This window comes from Asterias rubens, chromosome 1 (assembly GCF_902459465.1).
Source record: "Asterias rubens chromosome 1, eAstRub1.3, whole genome shotgun sequence".
NCBI lineage: Eukaryota > Metazoa > Echinodermata > Asteroidea > Forcipulatida > Asteriidae > Asterias > Asterias rubens.
In genome coordinates, this window is record NC_047062.1 from 17,603,156 (window position 1) to 17,624,116 (window position 20,961).

Here is a 20,961-nt window from a genome sequence, read left to right on the forward strand (position 1 = left end):
ACCCCTACTTCCGGGTCGGCCGGAAGTGGGACCATATCTCAAGAACTATACAACAGATTATAAAACTTTTTTCAGTTATAAACTCCTTAGGCATAAAAATATAACTTTTGACAAACCGTGACCTCAAGTTGACCTCTACTTCCGGGTCAACCGGAAGTTGGACCATATCTCAAGAAATATACAACCGATTTTCAAACTTTTTTCAGTTATAGACTCCTTGGACATTCAAGATTAGTTTGAAACACATTTGACCCCATGTTGACCTTTACTTCCGGGTCGACCGGAAGTGGGCCAATATCTCAAGAAGTACAAAGCCAATGTTCAAACTTCAGTTATAGACTCTAAGGCAATAAATATTAACTTTGAAAAACTGTGACCCTATGTTGACCTCTACTTCTGGGCAACCGGAAGTGGGACTATATATCAAGATCTTCACAACCGATTGCTTAAACTTTTTCAGTTATAGACTCCTTGGCATTGCAGATTAGTCTTTGGTAGCTGTGGGCCCATTTTGACCTTTACTTGTGGGTCAACCGGGAAGTGTGACCTAATACCAAGAGCTACACAACTTTTTTGAAACTTTTTTTTCCAGTTATATATTCCTTGGGCAATGAAGCACATAATCCAAGCAAAACATCACGGAACAGCTTCGTGTTTGTTCACAAACACTTAATGTCTAGTTATTATTATTATTATTATTATTATTATTATTATTATTATTATTATTATTATTATTATTATTATTATTATTATTATTATTATTATTATTATTATTATTATTATTATTATTATTATTATTATTATTATTATTATTATAACATAACGGCTAATTTCTTTTGTTATTTTTTTGTTACTTCAGATCAAAAAATTTACAACAATTATCAAGATAAAAACCCTTGAATAAGGTTTTGATTGCATAGTACGGCTTTTAAAAACCAAAGATAAACACCAAGTAGAAAACATTCCAGGGACCTCATTTCAATTCAGAGTGCTTCGGCCAAACTTCCCAAATATGGGTCCAGAATGCCTCAGTTTTGAAAAATCCCCCCTAATCATAAATTACTTTCCTTTACAGGAATTAAAGTCAATACACAATTACAAAACCAATTCTGCAACATCACTTAGGCCCTTCATGTATCATAATTTGAAAATATTTGTTTAACCTTTCAGGAAGTTAACTACAAAAATTCTTTCCTAAAATCTGTCTGTGGCATTCCTCTTGCATAAATATTATGATTTCTGTTCTTGCCAGACAAAAAGGAGAATAATTTGATGGGAATTTATAATAGAAACATTGAGGGTAACTTGTAATAGAAACATGGCTATATTAGAGGAAGTATTCCATTAGAAAATTTATCCTGTTTGGATCCATTTAGAATAACCAATGTTTAAACATTTAATTGTGGGTGGGTGGATCAACATAAATAACCAAAAACTAAGAGAGAGGATGTTTGTAAAAGGAGGGGAAGTTTGTTTCAAAGAGAAAGAAGGGGGTTGTTGTTAAGAGATGAGAAAGATGACAAACCTTTCTATGAAGTATCTGCTGTAGGATGAATACATCTTTGACATCTTGACAAGATCTCTGGTCCTGTATATGACAAAAATAAAAGATCCTGTTTTTGAAACCAGAGGAAACAGTTTGTTTTTAGCATAATTAAGGTCAAGGAAGAGGAAAACTTTAAATTTAAAAGGAAAATGGAAAGAAGAAAAAAAGAGATATGGCAAAGCAAACTTTTAAGGTAGGGTCATAGATTGTTTTTAGTCAACGTTTTACGCATTCTATAGGCAACATTTTAAAGAACGCAATGACAAACGTAAAACGTCACATACAGTCAAAGTATCAGCTGAGTACATTTGTTTACTTATTAAGAAAACAACAAACAGTTTTCACAATATTTTTTATAAAGAACCCCCAATCCATCCCTATTTAGCGAGGTGACAGTGTGGGTCCAACAACATCTCTGGCTGCAGAATTCTCACACAAAAATACCAACTCTCAGAAATCTGTGAAAACGATTCTCGCATGCATTGTTTCACATATTCAATTGTTTTTGGGGAATTTTTTTCCCCGACCATATTACTTTGAAGAATCCTCTAATCCTTTCTCAAAATATTGTATACTATCAACAGCTGCAGTGTTTCTCACCCAGTAAGTTTTTATGGTCATTAACTTTTTGAGCATTTACCAATCTACTGTATGACCCCACTGTACCTGTAACTTTGTACGGCAACTTTCAGATTTTAATGCCACTGTTGTTAAACAATAGAGCAAATCAGCTGATCAGATGGTTCACCGATCAGATGATTGGTGCACACATCTATAGGTACCCTCACATTAGGAGTGATGGATGAATAGACAATGAAGGCATATTTTATAAGATGGTTAGGTTTTGAACCTTTGAAATATCTACAAAAATACAAGTGTTAAAAAAAGATAATTAATTGACCAAATGTATTTTTCTTTTTTCTTAATACTTTGACTCTACAAAACATTGATAAGGATTTATTTTTAAGAATAGTGAGAAAGTCACCCCTTCTCTCCAACCCCCCTTGTAATATCAATATATGTTTATCAGAGTTGATAGAAATAACAAATTTATAAAATACAAATTGTTAACTGGTAATTAATTAAAGGCAGTGAACACTATTGATAATTACTCAAAATAATTATTAGCATAAAACCTCACTTGGTATCGAGTAATGGGGAGAGGTTGATAGTATAAAACATTGTGAGAAACGGCTCCCAATGAAGTGGCGTAGTTTTCGAGAAAGAAGTAATTTTCCACAAATTTGATTTCGAGACCTCACATTTAGAACTTAAGGTCACGAAATCAAGCATCTGAAAGCTACCAACTTCGTGTGACAAGGGTGTTTTTTCTTTCATTATTATCTTGCAACTTCGATGACCAATTGAGCTCAAATTTTCACAGGTTTGTTATTTTGTGCATATGTTGAGATACACCAAGAGAGAAGACTGATTTTTGAAAATTACCAATAGTGTCCACTGCCTTTAAGGATCACAACAGTTGACCACCCAACTTAAAAATTCATCATTTAAAAAAATCTGATGGACACGAGGATCTTGAAATTGATGACATTGACACACCTGCTATGTTTCATCATAGAGGTTTCATCATGGTTTCACTGGTACCACCTGTGTTTTCCCTTAGCAGTGGTCTTCTGGACAGATGCCAATTACATGTAGGTCAACATTTTCTTCAAGTGGTTCCCTTTACAGAGTAGTTCCCTGGACAAATGGCAATTAGGTCATATTTTTTCTTCAAGTGGTCAGTCTGGCTACGTTGAGAAACATTCACATTTTAGTAGAAAATAGACTACATACTGGAAAAAAGGGTTTGTGGCCAAGTAAGTGGAACAGCAAGCTCACTGACTGCTGGCAAGTCACTGAACAAGTTAAAGGCAGTGGACACTACTGGTACCGGTAATTGTCAAAGACTAGCCTTCACAGTTGGTGTATCTCAACATAAGCATAAAATAACAACCCGTGAAAGTTTGAGCTCAATCGGTCTTCGAACTTTCGAGATAATAATCGAAGAAAAAAACACCCTTGTAACACGAAGTTGTGTGTGTTTAGATGGTTGATTTCGAGACCTCAAGTTCTAAATCTGAGGTCTCAAAATCAAATTCGTGGAAATTTACGTCATTCTCTAAAACTATGTCACTTCAGAGGGAGCCGTTTCTCACAATGATTTATACCATCAACCTCTCCCCATTACTCGTCACCAAGTAAGGTTTTATGGCAATAATTATTTTGAGTAATTACCAATAGTGTCCACTGCCTTTAAGGGCAAGCCCCGACCACTCAAATAATGTTTTGTTTCTTTTATTTGATCAAGAACCCCGTGTTCCGAAATCTGTCTGAGATTCCAACCATTGGAAGTTAAGGATGTTTCAAGAGAGGACGCTATCAAAAGTCAGTTCACCATGGGGGGGGACAGCATGTCTGGGGGACAGAATCTCCTGCCACACCGACTAAAGAACCACAGAGTTAAACAAAATGCTTCAAGTCACTTTATCAATCCCCTTCCTCCCAAAAAAGCCTTCAATCGCAGAAAACCAAACACCAGAGGACACATGAAAATTACATTCTTGCAGTCAACAATTGTAGAATTTGAAGACATTTCAATGCATCGATAACAATAAAAAAAACCTTGCCAAATAACTGCATCTAGGTAAACAGCATACATGTACATACACTTTCTGTCAGAACATTTCAGGGCACCCTGCTAAATTCCTAACAATCTGGACGTAAAATTCAAAGGCAACAAAAATTAATGCCTTTTTATCGGCCATAACCTGTGAGGTAAAAACTCGTATCAATGATCAATAAATCTGCTTCATAACGCACAGCGCACTTGCACGCGCGTCTCCTCTCCGCCATTTTGGGGGTCAAAACATGCACAAAAGGATGGAACAAGCGAATTGGTGCGTAAAACACAAAAGTGGACACACAAAAATTGCCCAACAGAAGGATGACAAAATACTCTACGGGTCAGGGTAAAAAACAAATTGGTGTTGCTCTGAAGCATGTTATCCCAGCACACAGTGAGACCGAAAAACTAAGAAAAAAAAACAGACATGAAAAAGAAAAAGGAAGAAATAATCAAGTCCTCACACCTACACAGACTGGGTCAATCCGAAGGCTCAAATAAAATAAAAAAGGGTACCAGTCTGAGAATTGTTCCATTCTTGATCTACTGCTATTTTTCAATTTTTTGGTTCATTTGTTTATTTATTTTAAAACCATATTTAACCGAGAATGACCCATCCAGCACAGCTGCTCATTTGGGGCCCGCACAAAGTGAAAAAAAAAAATATATATATAAAATAGTAAAAGTGACAAAACTTGGCAGAAAGTGTGAAAAAAGGGAACCCCCCCCCAAAAAAAAAAAAAAATCCCATAAATTATAGGCAAATGTACACAAAGACACACAAACAAAAAATACAAATACATGTAGAAATAGTTTCATCACAAATCTAACCAATTTAGAGAATAGAGTGTTGTATTTCAAAAGATTTTTGTTTTGTTTTCTTCATGCCAGCAAAATTTTGTGTGTGAAAGCAAATATATGTAGTGTGTACCTCAGCTGGACACATTTTGGGGGAAGAATTACTAAGGTTTTGCTTAGTGTTTTCTTCCCTGCCTTTTTCCCTGCATGTGGATTGGATTTTCAGTCTCTGCACGTAGGCCTTCTTGATTGGGTCAGTTTTCCCTAATTGGAGGTTTCCTCCAACATCTAAAACGGATATTTCTTTATCATCTACAGACACAGACCTTCATGTCACTGCTCAGGCCTGTATGCTTTGTTTTTGAAAGAGCAAGGGCACCAAGGCATTTTCTCCTTGGTGAAGGGCACCCTATAAGGAAAATTGTAAATTTCTATTGGCCAGAGCATTTCAAGGGCACCAATGGGCATGGTGGCAAACGCCTTCGTTGCCTCTGTGAAGTATCAGGCCTGACTGCTTGTTGCTTTTGAGGGTCCCCTGGTTTCATTACAACTTACAAGCAAAAGAAAACAAAATTGCTGCCATCCATCTTTTGAATTCCGCATAGTATGTATAAATTATGAAAATAAATGAAAATGAGGAAAACTGGACTATAAAGTAGACCCCTTGCATTGGCCCCAATCACTGACATCAACAATGGAAAAGTACACATTGTGTACGCGCTGCGCAAGACTCCCAGCCAATTATAACTCTTCATCGATGCGCATTTCATCAGCAACGACTGCCAATGCAAATGGTCTAAATACTAATTATCGTAAATAACAATTCCCACAAAGCAATCACAGGAACAGACCCCTCCCCTTGCCATCTGAATCTCCTTAAAAGTCCATGAAACATCTTTGCAGACAATGGAGCACATAGAACTGAAGACCTAACCACAACACTTTCCCCCCAAGCAGGCATTTATTATTGATGTATGTATTATGGCTGTACCATGGCCAACTCAACCTACATCTTTTGTGTGTGACTCATCCTGTCTCCACCTCCCCCCCCCCTTCTCTGAGGTCAACAAACTATCAGGGGTGAACAAACTTTCAGCACTCACAGCTTGTAAAGCTGTTTGTAAACAAGAAGACTCCTGGTGAATTGTGACATAATTGTGACCATTGTGTTGTTATGTGGTTGTATGTAGCTGTAACCAGTTGGCATTGTCACATCATTTACTAAACTAGCTTGTAATATGCTTGAGTGTACAAACACAAGGGTTATTATACAGTAATAAATGTACAACTGCTATATGCAGAACTTCTGGGCTGTAGTAACTACTCCTTAGAAAACCGTCAGCTAGGCCACTGAGATCAGGCATGTCTGGGCGAATTAACACATGCCCCAACGCCTCTTATTTCATTTTGACTGTGCTGAGAAATCCTTTCACAGGCAGTCTTGTCAACACATTCTGCCTTGAAAACCAATAAATAAACACACAATAGTTTGGCAGATTGCACAAAGTTACTAAGGCAACATGACGTACTAGCAAACTAATTATATAGCTACTGGTCTTGCTATTAACTAATACAATTTATAACCATTTCATCCAAAATATGCTCTAACAACACAGGTTAAATCTGTAGCAAATTTAATGGTTCAAAAAACCTATCCACTGACACAGTCAAGTGCACTGACTGAAATTATCCAACCCTATTAATTTTACATTGGAAGATAATTTAACGAATGCAATTATGGAGCGCCTGCTCCTAAACTATTATTCCATACCGGAAATAGCACACACAAAAAATCAATTGTAGGTCATTTGTCTAACCTTTCAGCAGTTGAAGGCTGGATGTCTCCTACGCAAAAGTATCTCCTTAGTGGTTAATTAATTCAATGCTGAATAAAAAGTATTATACTTTTTGGCTGCAGTCGATGAAAGTTTTAGGCCCTTCACCCTGACCTATCACAAGCCTATTGACCCCCCCCCCCTTAAGAGGTAATTTCATAAAATGCCCCCCCCCCCCCCAAAGAGGTCATTTTATAAAACGGCCTGAACAGGAGCAAATTATTTATTGTAGTAGTCTCTTTTTATCACGAGCAGGGTTGACAGTCATAAAAAAAAGTTCTGAAACTAGGAAAGATCGTATTCAGGGGCATCTATTAGAACAATGTCTTTTCCACATTAGCGTTTAACCCCTGGAGTTATTTCAAGGAGCTTCTGGGAAAAGTATCCTCACTACAAGAGTCAAGACCAAGGAGCATGACTTCTTTGAATCAGAAAAAAATAATAGCTAAGTTTGCGCTCAGATGAAAGTCTGCAATTTCTTATCCCTGCAGGACAAAAATTGGCCAACCAGCCTGAATATTTTCAAAACCACTTAAAGAATGGTCTGGACCAATAGTTTGCAATTTTATGTTGCTCAAGAGGAAGTGAATCCTTGGTAATGGGATTTCTATATCGGCAGTTGACACAACATTGGTGAAGAAATTTATTTCAACATGATCAAATCTCCACAAATAAAACAAGCCAGTATAACGGTTCACATTCCAGTGTTTCCAATCACACAAACATACAAGCTAGTGCTCAGTAGTTCCCTTTAGTTTAAAAAAGAGATCAACAAAATAGGGAAGTATATTTTGGTCTTGGATATTACGTTACTGGATTGAGACTCCAAAACCGGACAGGCAAGAGGGGAAAACGGTATTAATAAATTGTTGTTATCCTGCTCCAGTACACTTCTGAAATCGAGATAATGTTGTTGTTTTTGTCAGAGCAGCATCCAACATTTAAGTGTTGCACATGTTTAAAGATAGGGTCATAGATTGTTTTTTTTTGTCAACTACTGCTGATTCAGATTTACAGGCAAAGTTATCAAAAAACACACACTACAAGTCACATAAAAAGTTTCAGCTGAATACAGTGTTTACTTGTTGAGATAATAAAAAATATAAAAAAATGTCACAGCACTTTCATGAAAAAATGTCAAATCCATCCACATAAAGTTTGGTAACCAAACTAGTTAAGTGTTTTTCAGGGGAAAATTTGTCCAAATCCTAGGCCTATTACTTCAAGGGGGAATCCTTTCTCAAAATAGTTTACTTTCAACGGTCGCAGTACGTTGTATAAACCAATCTACGATCAATGTTATAGCTAGACCAGTTGTAGTGGTGGGTTCTAAACCCAATTTAATAGTTCGACAAGGGAGAGCGGTTTAACAAAATTATTCATGTTTAGATATGGGGGCATCATTGCTGAAGTGCAATCTAGGGGACACCCGTGCTGGGCAGCACAGTGTATTTTGCTCAGAATGCTGGGCGAAATTTGTTAGTTCTGGGCAGGTCCGCTACGATACTGTCCATGACCCTTCCTGTAGGTGTTGAACCAGTCATAAAATTGGCTAATTTTTTGAAAAGCAGACTCACCTCTCCAAAGATCACTGTAGTAAGTAAAACCAGGAGAAACACAAGAGAAAACGCCACCATTAACCAGAACACCAAGATGTCCCAATCCCAGATGAGGACGGAACTCAACCAAGCCATGGTGTAGCGGTAGCTCTATCCAAGGTGCTGCTTCCCCATGGATGTCCAACTCACAACTAGACGTCTGTTAGACATAAAAGGAAAGTGTTATAAAAGAGAGTGTCCTTCTCATCCAGGGCTTATTACAGTATTTTTAAGCTCAAAACTTCTAGACTTACCCAAGTCACTTAAAAAGCAATTACACCCATTTCCTCTTTGCATTTACACAGGAGAGAAATTATTATCTTGTTCCTTGCTTTATTATTTCTGGGGGTTTTTTTCTTCCAAGAACCAAGGTGGTTTTGAAGACATGGAACATTGGTAATTTTGTTTTTAAGACAACATTATCAAGAGAGCAAAAAATACCAACATTAGGATCACAGAACAAAAAAGACTTTCTCTCAATACAAATTTGATCAAGTTTTAATTTGAGATTGCTTTTAAAATGCTACACCTGTGTACTAGTACCTACATTTAGTCCAATGCATAAAGAGAACAAAGTTTTGATCTGATAAAAAACGGGCCTAAATGCAGACTTTTAAACTTGTATAAACCACATGGATTGGATAAACTGTGTGGCAAGGAAAGAAAGACAATCAAGCTAATCTGATGCTTGTTGTAGAAAGCTTTTAGCTATAGAGTAAGAAGATTAGTTAGACAATTGGAGGGATTACTGTATAAACATCAATTGCATTATTATGGTAATTTCAACAAAGTTCCCCAGCCCTTGCTCTTTGGGTAAGGTGACTGAAGTGTGTGGGGGTATTTTGAGGATAACGGGAAAAACAGTGTACTTAAAACACACACACAATGGGAGAACAAAGAGTAAGTCCTCAATAGACCGTATTGAATATGACGTCGACGTTCAAATATCTGACCTACAAGATGACGTCTGTGCGTGTGTGCATGCGTTTGTGCGTTCATGTGCCATATAAATCAAACCGGGAATGTTGCGTGCTGCGTGCTTCGATGACGTATGAGTTTGGACGCGCATACGGTCTGCCCTACAAGGTGGCGACTTTTCAAAGCAAAAAGGGGTTATTCAATACGGTCTATAATGAGGTTAACAAACATGGAAGGTTCCTTGTGGGGTGATTAATGGAACAATGTAGCTCACATAGTTTCTCTTTGTTCAACTTGGACCTGATTGAGGGATTCTTAAGAAAAGGGAATATAAAACAACAACAGCAGCATCCCACAAACATGATACAAGGCCTTGAGCACCTCATTTTGGTGGATTTTGGCGCCCTATAAATATTCTTTATTATTATTATTATTATTATTATTATTATTATTATTATTATTATTTATTTATAAGGACAGGGGCCTTGATCAATAATTTTACAAGGAGCTTTGTATGGAGTTGGCTGTAAACAGATGGGGGAGCTTAAAATGTAATTCTTTGTGACTTTTTGTTTTTGCTAGTCGCAGTAGAACCCACAGCGTTTTGATGTGTTAAGTAGAGTATGCTCTATTTCTGGTCAGTACTGACCAAATGCAAGGACTAAACAAATGCAAGGCAAATAAAAGACTCAAGAAACTTTTCAAATTATTCTGGAATAAATATTGGAAACGGAGGCCAACATTGGACAAAACTTGCATTTTGTTTGATGAGTTTGTGTTTGTGGGCGTTCTTGTGAAAGCAACCATTAAAATGAATTTCACGCTACATATTAATGTGCAGAGCTCATTAACTTTTGTTTTTAAGTAGGCCTATTGCACTGATAAGCCCATTTTGGCCATATAATTTGTAAAATTATTCAGTCTCTGTTTAAACCCCCCCCCCCCAAAAAAAAAAAAAAAAAAAAAAAAAAAAAAAAATGCACTTCCCGATGTGTGGTGGACAGTAGAGGGAAATTCAACGGAGGAAATCTGGATTGGCCCTGAAAATGAGGCTACTTTTCAATTACTACAAACAGTGAGTTGGACAAATTGCAAAGAAATGACAACTTTGAGGTGTCATAAAACAAATTTGAAACAAAAGTGACCTGAAACAAATTCTGCTACGGTAAAGTTAAGAAAACACAAATCTCCGTTTTCGTGTACAATTTTTGGGGAAAGATGTCCGTATCCTGCCAAGCGCCGCCACTTTTTCACAAAAAAATTGCAAAAAGGAATAACTCGGATAACTTCCGTATGGCGCCACCACTTTTTCACAAATATTTACAAAAAGGGTTATCTAATTGAGGTAAATAAGATACTATATTATTTCATATCGAATGAAAAAGTGGTGGCGCCATACGGAAACTTTTCCAAGATATACATTGTAAAGCATTAACAACGGTGAAAACAATGGTTTTCTCACCTACTGCACAGCACTCCTGCCAGCTCAAAACTTTCACCAAGAGCACGTGGGGACGGACAACCCGCCGTTGTCAGTTTGCAAAGCTCGGTACGTTTGCTCTCCCTCTTCACACCATCAGTGACCATGTGCACAGCGTTGTTTATGTTGACGTTCCTCGACGGCAGACCGTTAACTTGACGAAGAACATGCAAAGAACAATACCCTGTACTTATTCAGAGTCTCCTCGACAATGTGATAATTACATGAAACAAAGCACATGTGTCCGCAGTGTTAAGTTGTATTGTTAAGTTACAACATTACAAAGGAACTGTTCTTTTATCTGCCGCAGTTATAAGACGTCCGTTAAGTAACGAAGGAGGAAGCCGTACTAAAACTGCACGCTTATTTTTTTTAGACTAGTTAATGTCGTTAGAGGGCGCGCTATCAACATAACTTCAGGTCGTTTCTATCTTATTTAAGTCTTACTCTATGTTTAAGTTAATAAGTAAAATAGACGTGAAAGGGAGTGTAGATAGATCAGCTATTTTTAGTATTACTTGATTTACATCCATGTATTTTATTTGATTTGCTGTTGTCTGAGCTAACAACTTATTGCGATGGTGCCAGAGTACTGACACTTTTGATGTATCATTGTATTGTGCTGTGATTTACCAAGGAAGTTTTGTGTGGTCTGTGTGTTGATCTAAAATCGAGTGGTAAGTTTTGGTAAACATGCATACAATTATCAGGTTATTATAAATACACTTTGTTGTGAGTGTGACCCATTCATGGATCTGATTAAATGTAGTTTCTGTTCAACAGAGACTACATTTATTTAACAGAATCTGTTGAATTGCAGTTTTCCAGAATATGACTATTTCAGTGCAAACATTCGGTCCTGTGTGTTTACTTACATTCAATACATTGTAGTTGTACATGTAACATTGTATGTATTTCGTAGTTACTTTTATTCAGGCCAGAATCATTCAGAAATCATAGACTATCATTATTATAACCTCATGAGTCATCTGGTCATACTCATTCTCATTGAACATACATAGACTAGAGAGGTTCGATCCATGCTCTATGGTTTATGTGTGGTTGTTTGGTAGTAGGGTGTTTGGACTGCTGCAAATGTGGGCACGGTATATGCAATGGGAGGTGTCGCAAATCATGGTGATTAGGGGAAGTAGTTTTTCCCAAGTTTAGCTTTTTATTTTTGTATGAACATTTATTTCTTCTCATTTTTCATTTTCAGAGCACTGCATCAAGGTTACCATGGATTCAGCTGGTAAACGTGCATGCACGAGGCGCAAACAGCCCACCCCAAGGAGTGGACATGTTGCTGTGACGTACGGTGACCTCATGCTTATTTGGGGAGGCTATAGTGTAAGACGTTGTGACTATACAATAGGCTTAAGTCGCCTCGTGCTTGGATAATATGGAGGATGGGGTACACCATAACTATGCTTGCCACTGCCAGTGGAAGGTTTCAGATTGTATTAATGACCTCATTCAGGCATGTATCAGGAGGCTAAAGTCTTGTTTACTTCCTGCAAATACGAATGGGAAGCTAATTTGACATCACAAATTCGCAATGAACAATTCAATGAACAATTCACAGCAATTAAGCACAGCTCAACTCTTGTGAAACAACGAACATTCGCGACGAACATTCGCAACAAACATTCGCAACAAACATTCGCCATGAAAAATTCCCAAGAGTCAAAGCACAGCTCAACTCTTGCAAAACATTTGCAGCGAAAACAGAGCTATGACGTCAAATTCTGCAGGAAGTATGAGCCTTGCTTGAGTCAGTGGAGGCTTCAGCTTACCTGGTGACCTTTTGCCCATTTTAGAAGCAAGTTGATTTTGGATACCTCTGGCTATGATAATCTCATAGGATTGTTAGTGAACATAAAATAACTTGTACAAATTTTTTGTGGAAGAGTAGGGTTTCAGGTCCCAATTTCATGGCTCTGCTTACCGTAAGCACAGAATTGGCGCTTACTGGAGCAGGGAATTCTGTGCTTATGGCAAGCGTATTTCACGGGTTAGCAGGGAATTTTTGCTTCTGCGCGTGCGTACTTCACAATACCCTAGGCATTCTACGTTTACAAGGCTAGCGCATTAATTCGGCACTCGCACGTAAGCGAGGAATCATGATCGTAAGCACAGATTTCGGCGGTAAGCAGAGCCATGAAATTGGGCCCTATTTCATATAGCAAGCAACTTTGTTTACAGGTTTCCTCTGGCTATTGTGATTATATTCACTTATGAGTCATCCTTGGTTTTATCATAACCAAAGTGGTTGATGTCTTTAGTCTATATACGATGTGACCCATGTTTACATTCTAACCGCCCTCTGTTGAAAAAACACTGTATACTTCATGTTTCGCCAAGCAAAAAGACGCGTAGTCATAAGGGTTATCGCTATTCAGAACCGCAATGCGTTGTGGGAAGGAATATGTGGCGGTTTCTATGCAGTTTCTACGAATGTGCACGCAAGGCCTATACCTTTGTGTGGGTTCAACAGTGCCCTCTCTTGATATTTTGCTATTCACGATAAACCTTATGGTAAGATTGCATACACTTTTAAGTGGCTGCCAAAACACAAAGGTTTTCGAGTGACGTCAGAGGTCACATCGTCTATACTGCATTTTATTACAGGATTTTCCAGAACTGGATCAAACGAATGGCCACGGTGATCTGTACTTGGATGGCAAGGAAGTTTGGTGTTACAACATAGAAGCACAGCTATGGTGAGTGTTTATCATTGCCAAGAATAGTCCACAACCTGCCGGTCTTGGAATGCCGTTTAAGACCTCAACACCACTAAGCACTAGGGTCACCATAAATTTACAAGCACTTGTACTATCTGGTGTAATTTCTTTTTAGGGACGTATGGAACACTAGGAGTAGCCCCCCTGGAATGTCTGGAAGCTGTGCAGCATGTGTCCGCAATCACATGTATGTCTTTGGTGGATTTAATGAAAACTTCAACTCGAATGAGGTATGAAACCTAGGATTCGTATAAAGAAATGGGGTCGTTGTGACCAAGGGGTCTAGGGCACTGGACTCAAAATCTGTAATTAAAATATTGTGGGTTTGATTCCTGGCGAGGACCCAATTTCATAGAGCTGCTAAGCACAACAATTTGCTTTATGAAATTGGGCCCTGGACAGTTGCGACTTATGTGTCCTTGAGTGAGGTACTTTATCATAATTGCCTCACCCAGGAGTACAAATAGGTACTGGTAGAGCTGAGGAGTAGCCTGCGATTGACTGGCATCCTGTCTTGGGAGATACTCTCAGTTGTTTAATGCCAAGGAAACCAGATATAAACCTCGACCTGATGAGCCATATTGATTGGCTTGAGACAGACTTTATTGATCATGTTTATAAAGAAACAGAACTCATTCCTATCTTTGCAGGTCCTGGGCGCATCTGCTGTACCTCAGCCCCATACCCATAGTAAAGGCCATAGCTTGCCTTGTTAGTGGTAATACCTTATTTTCAAGATGACTAGAAAATAACCGCTGCATAGTTATGAAGAGAGGGAAGACAACTTGTAGTCCACACAAAGCTTACTTTCTACTTTCTACAATCAGTAATTGCATAATTGAATTTGTAGACGGGTGGTCTTTCATAAATAAGTAAAACAAATTTGTATACTTATTTACAATGAAGCTTTACAGATTGAATCTTAAGACCAAGGTTTGGAGCCAACTTAAGCCGGACGGTGAAGCCCCATCTCCAAGGGACAAGCTGACATGCTGGGCGTATGAAGACAAGTAAGAAATACTCCAAGGAGCCCAAATTGATTCCCTTTCTTGTTATTATCGGTACAACAGGCCTGAAATACACCCACTACACCAACAGCATTTGCTGTGGTGCTCTGTGCTTTTGCTATGGTGCCCTTTGCAAAGTTCAAATAAAAATTTACATTTTCGACATAGAGATGCCCCAAACCAGGGCAACATTGCTGTGCCCGTTCAAGAGGGATGTTCAAGGTTTGGTGTATTAAAAGCATGGATTATTCATTAAATAGCTTTTCAAGAAACTATTTGTACAAAGTTTTCTGCTAAAATGCAATGATAAGATCTGTCGGTCCTATTATGTGTGGCACTGCTTTAGTGAGCACGGCCATATGACACTGTAATTTAAGTGATTTGGGATTTAAACTTGAACTGGACTCGAACTTGGACCTGATGATTGAGGACTGAAGTATATTTGAGAATACCCAATCCTGCCACAGACACTTTGATTTCACCCCCACGGAATCTAGGACAATGGTCTTTAAAAACGAGAGAAGCTTTAAATCTCCCCCCTCTTATCCCTTGATCAAACCTCACACAATCTAATTTCTCATTCTTCCCATGCCGCCCTAAACCCTCAAATTAACCCTCTTTTATAGGCTCATATTCTTTGGAGGATTTGGTCAGCCTCCCTTCCGTGAAGATGCAATGAATAACAGCATAGGAGAGTGGCATCTAGACCCAACCTCAGTTCGTCTCTGGGCAGAGTCGGTGAGTTATCCCCTACTTCGTTTGTTTTCCTTCTCTGGTTCGACCGAGCTATGTAAAGATTTAGATGAGTGAAAATTGTATACAGGTTAGGAATTTAAACTTATTACAAGGTGTTTTGGTATCATTTAATTGAAACATAGATTTTTTAAAACTCAACAGACAATTTAAGCAATATTTTGTGCAGCTCTATGAAAATTAGCCCTTATCTTTAATTGTTAATGTACACACTGATTTGCAGATACGGGGATGGAACAATCATCTATACGTGTATAACATCACAGAGAACAGATGGAGCCATGTAGAGGCGCAGGTAAGACTTCTCTTACAAATATTCTTTAAATTGGTCTATTGACTTTGCTCTCCTTGTTGTGCGACATTAATTGTTTTGGGATAATTGCATCTCTGTTTGAGAAGTTCTTAGCGATGGGCCCTGGTTGGTGGTCCATCACTCTAGCACTTATTGATCTTCAAAAAGTCCATTGTCTGGAGAGTGTGGCAAGGATATTTAAAGGCAATAGACACCTTTGGTAATTGTCAAAGACCTGTATTATCACTTGGTGTATCCCAACAAATGTATAATATAACAAATCTGTGAAAATTTGGTCATCGGATCAAAAGTGCAAGAAAAAAATGAAAGAACAAAACACCCTTGTTACACAAATTTGTGTGCTTCAAGCCTGAATGAAGTCTTTCTCAGATTCAAATATTTTAGTGAGAGATTACCTCCATATCTATGTTACTTCAAAGAGATCTCCTTTCTCACAACAGCTAGTCGTAGCTTGTAAGTGTTTATGCTAATATGTATTTCTAGTAACTACCAAACTTGTCCAGTGCCTTTAAGGATACTTTTTTTTGTTCTTCTATCAGAGAAACCAGCCTTCTCCAAGGGCTGCCCACGGCTGCGTTGTCCTGGGTAATCGAGGCTATGTTTTGGGCGGTCGCTTTCAAGAAAATCGTCTCAATGACGTCCATTTCTTGGATCTTGACACTATGAAGTGGAGTGGAAGGCAAGTAACCCAAGGAAGAATACAATTTAGTCTTGTATGAAAAAACTATTCATAAATACCTCAGACAGTTTCTCTATTCCTATTGGTGGAGAGCGCGTCACGTGGGTGTGTATAAACCTTTGTTTATGACCGGAAAAAAGTGTTAATTCATGGGCGTGACACGTGACCTTGCACCTGTTCTTTTAAGACAGTTTCTTCATTCCTGTTGGTCGAGAGCAACGGCTGAAACAGTTGTGCCACATCACGCGATACGCGCGACGCGCACAGCCTTCCCTTATAAGCAGTTGTTTACCCGAGGGCGGCGGAGGGCTTTACCATTTCATAGCTGGAGGGGTGTAGTGTTGAAAGAAATCATTTAACAATTATAATTTTTGCATTTAAAAAGTGATGATGTTTTTGACCGAAAAGGTATTTATGAATGGGAATCAAAGTGTGTTGAATCGGTTTTCAACTAGTGGTTTAAACCCGCCGAGGCCTGGTTCTTTATAATTTACCTCGACTTCGTCTCGGTAAAATTATCAAGAATCAGGCCTCGTTGGGATTAATCCACTAGTTGAAAACCTCTTCACCACACATTGATTCCCTTATTTAAACACCAGTTACATGTTTAAAACCAATACAGTTCAATAAATGTAATGGGCGTCAACTCTCCATCACTGGCGACCAGTTTAAATCCCATCAGAAAAATAGTTGTGAACTGAAAAATAAAGATCATAGGCCACACAGTTTTCAGAATAGGAAAGAGGACTCATGAGGTTACTATTGTGACCTGTTGGGGGTCACCATTTGGATAAAAAACAACATGAATAAACAATGTGTCCCTACCATCAATCTATCACTAAAATAAATGGTGCATGAAAGGGTTTGAATACTCACAGGGAAATTTTACCCAAAGCTCGGACATTTTCTAATATCAAACAGGGCAGTTTTGCAGTTTAGAATGATCAGTCAAAACTTACTTGCAGATGCACCCCCAGTCAAGTTCATTATCATTCAAATATTTTCTGAAGGTAAAACATACTTTATGCAAACTCTCTACACAGTTAGGCAACAATCTGAGCTTGTGTAGTGTTTTTTTTTGTGTAGTGTTTTTTTTTTACAAATAGTTACTCGGATAATCACAACAGTTTTTTGAATGTTTTTTGTTTTATTAATTGGACATAATTATATGGTATTTTCTTTGTGCGTAGTTTACCTGTGACCGGTGAGATTCCTGTGGGTCGATCATGGCACTGTATGGCACCAGTCAGTAACCGACATTTCTTAGTCTACGGTGGCTATAGCACAGATAATGTACCCCTCAGTAAGTACACCACTTTAAGCTTTCAAAGGTCACTCCCTTTGTGATTCACGGAAGTAGCATCAATTTAATGTTATTATGTTGTTTTTACCCTCACAAAAGCACTGTATATTCAGTACTTTTCTGCGTTCTTTGGAAAAAATCCACAGGCAAATCACATGGATTCGAACCCATGATCTTTGCATTGCTAGAGCAGATGTCTGACCACTAGACCTATCACTAAGCCCCACGGCCAAAGGCAGTTCGAGAGAATTCTTGTTGCAAAAAATTAACATCAGCTGAATGTTTACCCATTAGAGACCATTCATTTCTGTATAATCATCATCTTGTGCTGATTTTGTTCAATTATGGAATAAATATTTATATACAATTTTGCAGATGACGTATGGATATTTGATGTTGACAGTCGAACATGGCATCAGCAGAAAAGTGTACCCTCAGAAACAAGGTGAGTTAAAGAGTTTGCACATCGGGGCCCCTCAAATAGTTGTTCTGATATTGCCATTCGGTCTTCCAGAGTTTCCAATGATTCTCACCCATGTATTTTTGTTTACCCTTGGAAGGATGTGGCACACTGCGGTGCAAGGAATAGATGTTGGAGAAACCGTCATCTTCGGCGGATGTAGCAACAATCTCTTAAACCCTGAAGAGAGAAGCGTCCACTCCAGAAAGGTCATTACTCTCTCATTCAGCCCAATAAGTCTCTCAAGGTAAGTTACTGTAAAAACGGTTATTTTTCCCTCGCTGATGCATTGTGTACTTGCTTCTTTTAGCCCGAACTAGTCATAACCCATTTCATTTCATTTTATTTGCCAGCGACAAATTGCAAATCAACAAGAACAAACAATACATTAGTTTAAAGAAGAATACAACAATATAAAAACACCTAGCAAAGTACTGATCAATGCAGGAAACAACCTCCAGCGGGGGTGGTTGACAAAACCAGCAGAACGGAAAACAAAGAACCCTGGCAGGAAAAGCCAATAGCGACAGAAAGTCACTTTCGAAGTTGCTGACCAATTGGTTCTAGAACCACAAAAAGACCAAACAAAACCTGTCAGAAGCAGGGTTCTGCCCTCAGTGGTCGGTGTCGGAAAACCCGCCCGGCACTCAGGATTCTCATAAATCTCCTGTTTCTGACCACTACGCATTTTCAATTTTTTTTATCTGAAGCCATCAGTTTTGAGCATTTCTTTTGATTTGAGGATCTACCGTGAAACTGATCCATCTTACAATGGTTTCCAGGGAAACATTTTTCCACCACTACAGAAGTCTATGGCAGAACCCTGCAGAAAGGAATTATTCATTCTCCTTTCCATTTACAGACTCAGCATAGAGGCCATCGTCAGTGATATAGATGTACTGAAGAGTGAACTCAGCTCTCTGCCGACGTTACTACAACGGAAGGTAGAGCTACGTCTACACAGTTCATCGCCAGAGAGCTCCAAAAGCCACGATTACAACCTCAGATCAAGACCTCGTAGTTTATGACGCCAGTTTCTCACTAGTACTTTTTATACCATGATTGAGTATTTATACCATCATTGAGGCCTGCGTCTCACACAAACCCAATTTCGTAAAGCTTGTAAGCATAAAAACTTGCGAAGCACAGACAAAATCTTGCTTAACAGAAACTGGTTACCAGCCAAAATTCCATAAAGTTGACATTGTTGCACCCGGTGCCCCACTCATTTTTGGCTAAACAAGGAACTTTTCTAAGCAGTATTTTATGTTGAGCAGCTTTATGAAATTGGGTCATGGAATGTTCATGACAAGTTTTTTCAAAATTTCCCTGACTGCAGATTTTGTTGGTGCAAGTACATACAAAATCCTGTGCTCTTGCAGCCATGTCATTGAATACACCACAAAGTACATCGTCTTTTTCACGTCATTTCATCACTCAATTTTTAGGAAGTAGTCGTGGAATATGCCTGGTTGTATTCTTCCTTTAAACAATTCTATTCAGTGCCTTTCTATATGAATAGTAGGATTTGAAACTTGGTGGGGAGTATAATACAAGGCGAGGTTTGCAGTAGCGCACTGGTGGTGTTCCTTTGTAACTAGAGGATTGGAATACATTTCTCCTAAAAATAATTGGTTTGTTATTTTTATTTATTTGAAGAGGACATTGTTTTGAAACATTTTGAACCACAAAGTGACAGAAGACTTGTTTGTCATAATCATATATATGGAGTGATAGTTTCCTGGTTGAAACTCAAATCAAAATGCACAAACAAAAATGCTAAATTGATTTGTACATAATGTACATATATTGTATACCATTTATTCATATTATCCTTTTTTATACAAACAAATAATCAAAACATACGTGGCTCAAATTTCCTTCTTTTGCTGCATTAGGATTACACAAATAAAGAAAAGTAATTGTTATGCAGGGTTTGAATCACAAGGAGATGTTTAGTATTATCATGGAAATCATATGTTAATCGTAACTTGCCCCGAATGAATGGATTCCACAAAGCCAACTATACCGTCACACTGCAAGGCCAAGGCCCATCTTACTCCACAGCTTTTGGCGTTTGGTTTCCTTATTAGTCTTCTCCCCCTTAAAGGCACTGGACACTATTGGTAATTACTCAAGAAATATTTTAGCATAAAAACTTACTTGGTAACGAGTAATGGAGAGCTGTAAATAGTATAAACATTATGAGAAACGGCTCCCTCTGAAGTAACGTAGTTTTTGAGAAAGAAGTAATTTTCGACGAATTTGATTTCAAGACCTCAGAATTAGATTGTGAGGTCTATCTGAAAGCAGACAACTTGGTAAGACAAGGGTGTTTTTTTATTTCATTCATATCTTGTAACTTCGACGACCAAATGAGCTCAAATGTTCACAGGTTTGTTATTTTATGCATATGTTGAAATGCACCAAGTCGGAAGACTGGTCTTGACAATTACCAATAGTGTCCAGTGTCTTTAACCCTTTTGAGACCATAGCGGCCACTAGCAGTACCAAAATGCCATAATGGCCGCAAAATTTGACCTACTTCCATTCACATAAAGGTAATGTTCGGATATGAAATTTTCTAATGTTTCCTATGTTAACATAGCATCCCAATTTCTAAAATCAAAACAAATTTTATGTTTCATGATATTTTTGCTGAAAAAGTAGGAGCCAAGACTCCAAACACGGAGTCTTGGCTGTGGATGTGGTGCACCATGGGTCAGTTCGTTGTAAGTCTGACGTCATCATGGGCTCAATTCTTGATAGTCGTAAAATAAATACGAATCAATGACAGCCATTGAAACATAATAGACATGATGCATAGGGGGTCATACTGTCACAAGAACCATTGAGTCTTAGATACAAAGACAGATTAGCGGACAAGATTGCAGCCAATAT

At 38.2% G+C, this 20,961-nt stretch overlaps 2 protein-coding genes across 6 annotated transcripts in view; one reads left to right on the plus strand and one right to left on the minus strand.

Moving 5' to 3' along the window:
* Positions 1 to 10,870, minus strand: part of LOC117290700 — a 59,883-nt gene extending 49,013 nt beyond the window's left edge. For all 3 annotated transcript variants that reach the window (XM_033772251.1, XM_033772243.1, XM_033772235.1), the window contains exons 1-3: positions 10,784 to 10,870; positions 8,383 to 8,563; positions 1,526 to 1,588 (exon numbers count right to left, since the gene is read on the minus strand). In XM_033772251.1, the coding sequence (XP_033628142.1) occupies positions 1,526 to 1,588; positions 8,383 to 8,499 (180 nt within the window). In that variant the 5' untranslated portion in view covers positions 8,500 to 8,563; positions 10,784 to 10,870. The remainder of the gene's footprint in view (positions 1 to 1,525; positions 1,589 to 8,382; positions 8,564 to 10,783) is intronic.
* A 50-nt stretch (positions 10,871 to 10,920) lies between these two features.
* On the plus strand, positions 10,921 to 20,092 carry LOC117290722 (kelch domain-containing protein 2-like). 3 transcript variants are annotated; one of them, XM_033772279.1, is made up of 12 exons: positions 10,921 to 10,987; positions 12,021 to 12,151; positions 13,433 to 13,524; positions 13,661 to 13,775; positions 14,452 to 14,555; positions 15,179 to 15,290; positions 15,529 to 15,600; positions 16,158 to 16,297; positions 17,488 to 17,600; positions 17,976 to 18,045; positions 18,161 to 18,307; positions 18,923 to 20,092. In XM_033772279.1, exons 2-12 carry the CDS (start codon positions 12,041 to 12,043, stop codon positions 19,086 to 19,088), a joined length of 1,242 nt encoding a protein of 413 aa, XP_033628170.1. In that variant the 5' UTR covers positions 10,921 to 10,987; positions 12,021 to 12,040; the 3' UTR covers positions 19,089 to 20,092. The 3 variants fall into 3 exon arrangements, with proteins under 3 accessions (XP_033628170.1, XP_033628160.1, XP_033628153.1); XM_033772269.1 differs by having other exon boundaries at positions 10,927 to 11,014; XM_033772262.1 differs by lacking the exon at positions 10,921 to 10,987 and adding an exon at positions 11,218 to 11,478.
* The last annotated feature ends 869 nt before the right edge of the window (positions 20,093 to 20,961 follow it).